The 7922-nt window shown below is 40.3% G+C and overlaps 1 protein-coding gene across 1 annotated transcript; it reads right to left on the bottom strand.

Annotated features, from left to right (window-relative positions):
* Positions 1-5817: 5817 nt before the first annotated feature.
* LOC134472331 (speckle-type POZ protein-like) lies at positions 5818-6942 on the bottom strand. The gene has a single exon (XM_063233654.1). It carries the CDS (start codon positions 6940-6942, stop codon positions 5818-5820), a length of 1125 nt encoding a protein of 374 aa, XP_063089724.1.
* Between the last annotated feature and the right edge of the window lie 980 nt (positions 6943-7922).

Below are 7922 nucleotides of genomic sequence, written 5' to 3'. Positions count from 1 at the left end.
AGGACAGAGGGAATGAGGGATGGAAGGAAGCAAGGAACGAAAGAAGGAAGCAAGAAAGGAAGGAAGAAAGGAAGGAAGGAAGGAAGAAAACAAGGAAGGAAGGAAGGAAGGAAGGTAGACAGTAAGAAGGGCTACCACTTCAGGGATAGATATCACTGGCTTTCTTCCAAAGCTTCTCTTTTTTCTGTTTTACATACTCAGAGTGTGATCCAGTTTTCCTCCAGCCTCACAAGTGTTACATACCCTCATGTACTTGGGGACCTTATTGGAAGGAGCACAACAGTCCTCATCCCTAACAGATTTTTTTTTTCTCTTTTTCATTTTTATTGTTACCAGGGATAGAACTCAGGACTACAGCTTGCCAGGAAATTGCTTATGCTACTGAGAGAAATCCCCAGCCCATCCCTAACAGATTTTGATACTCTATTTTTATTTGAATGTCTGCAAACTTGTCTATTACACATGGGCAGGTAGAATTCTTTTAATCAGTGCTAACTGGAGAAATAATTGCCTCAATTATTGGTAGGTTAAATTCCTCTTCTGTACCAGGAAAGCTTTCTGTCATGATGTCTACAAAGTGCTTTTAATGTCATTTGTTGTCTCTCCTCGTCACTAAGTGCCAGCCTGTACTCAGTATGTGAAGTCCTTTCCTCAAACTGGCCTAAAGTGCTCTGAATTTTTAAAATGGATTTTTTTCTCTTGCATATCGGCTTGAATCTATTTAATGGGTTCATTTATTTCTTAGGTTGTGCTTCAACAGTTCTTGTAAGCTCGCCTTTTTTTTGGGGGCTGTGTCTGAACTAACATCACTAAGAAGGTTGTGTATTTTGGTAATCTCTGTAGTTAGTTGTGGTTACTTGAGAGATTACTTCTGTTTTAATATATTCCACAGCCTCATTCAATTGCCTTGTTGCCACATTGAAGTAACCTACTATTGGGTTTATTGGGTTTTCAAATTTTGCAACATAATTTCCCCCCAGGTTTGCTTTATTGGCCTGGGTGCCAGAGGATTAGTCTGATTTGTGTGTTCTCATGTCTTTTCTGTTTCAGTTGAATTCTTGGAGTGATACTTGCTAGTTTCCTAACAGTATGAACTGAATTCGGGAAGATAAAACAGAATGCAAACAATCATAAACAATATATGAATTCATGATATGTCCAATCTGTCCTCAAGGGTTAAGATTCAAAATATATTTCAGAGGAAGAAGAGTAATGGCCAAAGGGAAACAGATTACAATACAACGGAGATGGTAGATGGATCCCACCTACTGGGGGAAACTAATGCAGAAGACTAAATGAGATTTGAAAGAGAAAAATTGAAATCCAAACAAAAGCATACCCACAGGGAAGTTAGGAATCACAGTCACCCGCAGAAATTAAGAACAAAATAAAGGAGAAATCAAAAGCAGATGAATAAAACAAGAAAATACCAAGCCAAAAAGAAAAATGAATGAAAAAAAAAATTGTTCTCTTCCAGGATTCTCTCTGGATTCATTATTAGATGCCCTATGGATACAGTGTTCTGAGTTCCGCCATTCTTTCCCTTCAAACCAGGCACTGCCTTATGATGGAGTAGTAGACAGCATTAGCCAGCCTGCCTCAAGAGGAGGCTCATTTGAATAAGCTCATTCCAATCAATTTCCATGTGTCTGCCCCCAACTAGGGTCTTCTAAAGGAAGCCAGCAGCTGTTCTGGTTAAGGTTCATCTGGCTTCACTTCAACATGGCTCCCGCCAAACATTCCCTCCTGCTGAATGACAAAATCCTTCTCCATTCTGTGCCAGACAGTAAAGACCTCGATGTCTGCTGCTTACCTACACTGCTGAGCCTCTCAGCATTGTCCACTGGCCTCACTAGCTATCACTGTTACCAGGAACAAGAGTCCCCAGGTCCAAACATCTCCCCTCACTAGTGTTGATGATTTCCTGATTCTGCAATAACTAGCATAACCAAAATAGGTTCAATGCCCCTATCAGTGCAATACCCAACAATCATCATTGCTGTGCTCTCTTAGTTAATTTTAGGTTCTGAATTTTATACAAAATATGTGCACTAGTTGTAATTCAGTTGTGTCGATTTTGATACTTCTACATTAAGAAGATACTTTCTTGTACAAAATGACAAGAAAAATAGAAATCATGGGTAATTTGTAATAAATTTTCTTCTCTATAGCTACTTTTACAAATATGAGCATAACACTCACTATTAGAGATACACACACACACACACACACACGCACACAAACACACACACAAAATGTAGTAAAGCTAATGAAATGCAAGCTCTTGAATTTCCTTTTAAATAGGGTAAAATTTTTCCAAAATTAACCCTTCTTAGAATATTGTATAAGTTTCTTCCTTGGATACACTGTGGAATTCCATTTGCATGGAAAATGTCATCAGCCTTGTAGGAACATTTTGTACATTTTTTCATGAATTCTCTTTGTGTAGCAATGCCTTTTAAACCAGGCTAATGAAAGGTGGGAAAATGCTGCTTTTGTTTCTAATCCAGCCCTAGAGCTATGTTAGAACTGAAGGGGCAAAAATTTTTCCACATTCTTGTGTACAGATACAAGAATATTGCCTGACATATACCTTGTGATACATAGTAAGTTGCGGTTTATTGAGATTACAAGATGACAGTAGGATGAATTACAAGTGCAAAATGGAAAGTAAAGAGGAATAGAAACTTTAAAGATTCAGGGTTACAGTACCTAAGAATTTAGACCGAGATGTCTTCCACAGAGGTGTGATAAGGCTAATCCATGTGCCTGCTTTCAAGGTCAGGTACATTTGGCTCCTGTTGCTTCCCATTTTGGTTAGAAAACTCTAAATCTGTTCCATGTTTTCCTAGGGTTGTTGATTTTCTGAGTGAGAGATCACTACATGCTAACTATACACATAAATAATCAGTCATATTGTGATTAGACTTGAATGAAGGAAACGAAATGGTTCATGCAAGTTTACTATTTGTCACTAGTCTCCTACCACTTTCATCATCCGGGACTCCTCGATAGATACTTTATTTATTAGTGTGTTGTTTGCACATAAGAGTTGGAAGTGTCACAAGATGCCTTCACTAGTAGCTCGAGAATGTGTGACACACAACTTTGGATGATACAGGTAAATTGGTGCCTCCGGGGACTTTGGCAGGCCTTTCAGTGCTTGCCAAATGCAGTTGGTGATTTCCTTGTTTCAGAATGCCTGTAAAGTTATGGCAAATTCTTGTTCATCTTCTGTCATATATTTTTCTTAGAATTAAGCAGTCAAACAAGTGGTTTCTTCAAAAAAGTCTTCTGCTAGTAATGTTGGATTAGCATTAACCCCCATCGAATCCCAACATCGCAGAGGGATGATTGTTTTCTGGGAACGGGAGCACTTCAGCCTTCAAGAGTTCACAACTGTGACACCAACTGAGGGAATGAACAGGCATTCTCAGTCCTAACTCCTAATGCTTAACAGCTGGCATGTCATTCTCACAAGAGTGTTAATATAGCGCCATATCTCACTGGTTGCCCTTCAGCCACTTAAGCTGCAATTCTTGCCTGGTTCCTCTGTAGAATTGCAAGGAAAACATTCTTTTGGTCAATTTGTACATTCAATATAACTTCTGTTTCTATGAAGCACTTGACAATAAGTCACTGTAACACATATTTGTACTCAGAGAAGCTGAGAAGACCTGTGCTTGCCCTGAAAAATCTTCTGCCCTAATCCACTTTGCTCCATTCATTTCACTATGAGGAAATTACACTTTGTAAGTTATTTTCAATGTTTTTTGTTGTTCATTTGATGCAGTGATAGAAACTCATACTTTTTAATTTCCACATTTCATGTAAAAGATAATAATTATTTACATATTTTGAAAGAAAAAAATTAACATTTGAATGTTCTCCCTTGTAGGATGAACAGCGATTCCCAAGCAACTGGGATGACTCCTACATAATCAGCAAGTCAGGTATGGACAGCTGAGGAATCTGTGTTCTGAAAGTTTTCACACAAAAAATTAATAAAAATTTTCCTTTTTTCCTCCTTTAAAGCTTTTCCTGTTTTATTCTCTTTAATGAGGAGGAGAGAATGGACGTGAAATAAAACTTGAGGGTGATAATACCAAAACACATATTCCCAAAAACATCTAAGAACCATAGTTCTTTTCAAGAAATATGCACACAGAGTGAATTATTTTGTCTCATTTTCAACAATCTCAGCCGGCTTGAGGTGAGAAAGGGACACTTCTAGGAGTAAGGACACAAGAATAGGACATATGTATGCCAAATATCTGCAAAAGTCAGGCAGTAAACTGAGCCAAAGAAGCACTTGCCTGGCAATAACCAGGTTGTGAGTTGTGAGTTCAAGCCATGATAAAGACTGAGAGAGATAGAGATAGATAGACAGACATACAGACAGACAGATAGACATATATATATATATATATATATATATATATATAGAGAGAGAGAGAGAGAGAGAGAGAGAGAGAGAGAGAGGGAGAGAGAGAGAGAGAGAGAGAGACAAAACTCTTAGTGATTTTACTGCATAGTTGTTATACAGGTTGTTATCCCATATTGACATTCATGAAGATTTACACAACCAGCACATAAAGGGTTACCAGCTGTAAGCCCTGATTAAACAAATGTTTTGAAACCTGTACCTGTTCAAGACAAGGGGATCCATTTCTTTATATATTTTTAGAAGCTCTGAGCCATTACATATTCTAGGTGATTCCAGAGTAACACCACTAATGATTTTTACAAAAGCCCAAACTTAGAGATGAAACCCACTACGTTTTCATTTTTAATTTTAATTCTATTCTTCATAATACCATAGAAACATGTATTCTATTCTTATGAATATTAAATGTTCACAGTGAGAAAGCTCTTTTTGAGATTTATAGTGTGAATTTGCCAACAGCCATTTCTCAGTGCATTTGTAAGTAATAAATTTTGCTTCCTCAACATGAATTCCTCTGAAATACATAAAACACTTCTACTTTTAATTCTCTTTCATGCCATTTTCGTAAATCTGAGCATTTTCCTCTCTTTTTTCTCCAGGACCATGATTGGACTGCTCGCTCAGAGGCCTAGATTTTGCGGGAATGTGCTGTAGTGCTTGTGCTGCCTGTCTGTGTCACTGGGACAGGACAACATGAGCAAAGACTTGCTTTGTGTGATTGTCCTTTGGCTTCAGCAGCCTGAGTTCTGGGTCATTTATTTCTGCCATCTACTATGTTAATTAGTGACATTGTACATCCACTGTGTTCATCCCGTGGATGGGCCTGAAATCATCAGCACACTGAAATTTTTCTTAGCTTCTGAATCTAACATACAGAAAAAGGATGAGGAGCCAAACAACTGTACAAAGTAAGATTCAGGTTTATTTACAGAGAAAAGTGAGGGACAGCAAAAAGCCCGTGTTACAAGTGGGGTGCCCAGGGATGCATGATGGTGCAGAAAGCCAGGAAGGAGTCTTGCATTTACAGAGTGAAGTTCATGGTCCCTGCCTCTAAGGGTAGCCCCACCCCAGGTCTGCCTTCAACATTGACAGGAGTTTTGGTTTCCGTTTGGCATCGACACTGTAAAAACCCACTTTGCTCAATATTATAAAACACAGATTTGAAAATGCATGATACACGACTTCTAAATTCTCAGTATCGCATTTCCTTTTTCTGACCTTAAGACGGTGGTCCCTTCTCTCCCCTAGAGAGGCACAATTTAATATTTCCACATAGAAGAGAGAAGTTTCCACGGATTGCCCTAGCATATTATGGTTCAGGGGCAGCAAATGTGGCCAGGGTTTGGGAAGATAAATGGACATGTGGGATCTTAGGACAGTCTCACACGCTTGCATGGGGGTACCATGAATGCACACTGCATGGAAACCAGAGAGTGATAGGCTTCGGCCACCAAGTGAGGGTGGGACACCACCATGGCCTTCCACTCAGAGGTCTCCAGGATGTCAGAAACATGAAAATTGATGAAATCCAGTGTCCGGGTTTTCAACTGATGTGCACTGTGGAGGTCAGCCAAGATGAGGATTTCCACGGCATTCTCCACAGAGAGGTTGCTGCACAGGTGGTTCTCACACATGAGCTTCAGGCGCTCCAGACCAAACCTGCTTGCAGCCTCCAGCAGTTCAGTTGCCATGATCCCTAGGTTTGGTGCCTTTCCAGTGTACATAAAGTATATCATTTCCTTAAAAACTTCAGGATCCATGTCACTGATTTCAACACGATTCTTTTTGCTTCCTTGCTTTTCATGTTCCAACAACGCCATGAAAACTGGAGAGCGAGCTGCTAAGATGGCTTTGTGAGCCTGGAATTCCTGGCCAGCCACACACAAGCAACAGTCTGAGAGCTGGGATCGCTCCCACAGTCCTCCTAGATCCTCTGCCAAGCAGCCCTCAGGAACCTTAACCAGCTTCATAATATTCTGGCTGGAATGATTGGTGGGATCTTGTGCTACTTTCACTTCACAGAAGAAGGAAAGCTTGTCATTGGAGAGAAGCCCATTGTTTGGATCCAAAAGAAACTCTCTAAGGATGAAATGTTTGAATCCCCAGTCCTTTCCTCGCACAAATGTATAAGCTTGTGGACTTGAGAGCACCTTGGTTTTCTCTCCTTTGGCATTCAGAATGGAAAAGGTGAATTTTGCATGAGATACCCTCCTTGGACAGCAGATCATTCCCAGGTATAAGCACACATAATCTTTGCTTTGTTCATCAAGACCATTTGGGTAGAGTCGTAAGCACCATTTCACTTGATCATTTCCTTCAGCTGAAAAGATTGAACTTTGAATGCAGTCATCTATTTCCTTTAGGCAAAATCTAATGTTATCAATGGTCCACAAAAAGGACACGTTCACTACTTTGATGTCTGTGGTGTACCTGCTGTCCACTGCTGGCCCCTGTGACATTTCTGCTGGGCCTGCGGTACTGGAAACCCTTAACATCAGCAGAGTGAAAGTGCAGCAAGCTTGTCAAGTCACAGGAATCAAATTTCTTCTTCACCAGATGGCACAAATTTCACTGCAGTCAGCAGTTCCAAGACAGGCAGGGCAGTATGGCAATCACAAGTAGAGAGCCTAGTTTATAGATTAAAAGAAATACTTATTTAGAAATAAGCTGACTGAGATTTCCTAGTATATAAGTCAATTCTGAAAAGTTTCTTGATCACTCAAAGAAATAGCTCACCAAAATGCACAGACCTTAAAATACGAAGCCTTGTTGAGTCCCGTCTGAGTTCCTTTCAGGAGGCTAATTCATCTGGGCTGGAAGCAAGGATATGAATTCCAAGTTTCAAGCAGGGAACCACCTCATCATGGAAACAGAAAGGATTCTTCCTTCTTGGTGTCCCTTTTATAACTCTTAGGACAGGATCCACCCTATGGTGGTTCTTCCCACCCTATTCTAATCCAATTGCCCTAGGTGTGTCTCACTCAAAATGTGAGAGTCAGTCAATTTTCATCCTACCTGTCTTTTCTATATGTTTATGAAAACAGTCTGTTTGACTAGCCCAGAATTTCTTTTGTCTCATTCATATGGGGGAGTTCTCTGGTCTATCGTCTTCCTGCCATTTCCAGAAGATGAGAGGCTAGGGTGGAGGATAGTAATTCCAGCATGCCACTGTTCTCAGTAGGCCCTCTGTGTTTATACCTTTCTGGTGGTAAGGAGCAAAGCAGGACAGATCGGTCAATAAGGCACCTTTTCCCTTGGGATCACATGTGGGTGAAAGCCAGTTGCAGGGAAGTAATGTGAAGGGAGCAGATTCAAGGCTCCATGAGAAATAGGTGTGCTGGGAGTGAAGAGGTGGTTCTTCTGGGTAATCTGATACAGTGTCGGGAGCAAGGGACATGGATTTGGGACAGGCACAAACAGTGAATATTGGCAGAATGTCTCTAAACCTAAAGTCTAGTGTGGGACAACTGTAAAT

This window comes from Cavia porcellus, unplaced genomic scaffold (genome assembly GCF_034190915.1).
Source record: "Cavia porcellus strain 051 isolate PalLab524CR breed Dunkin Hartley unplaced genomic scaffold, mCavPor4.1 scaffold_23, whole genome shotgun sequence".
Lineage (NCBI taxonomy): Eukaryota > Metazoa > Chordata > Mammalia > Rodentia > Caviidae > Cavia > Cavia porcellus.
This window is presented reverse-complemented; position numbering and strand designations above follow the sequence as displayed.

Excerpts from the sequence above, each read along its gene's own strand:
- LOC134472331 (XM_063233654.1), bottom strand. The coding sequence starts at position 6,942 with ATGTTAAGGGTTTCCAGTACCGCAGGCCCAGCAGAAATGTCACAGGGG.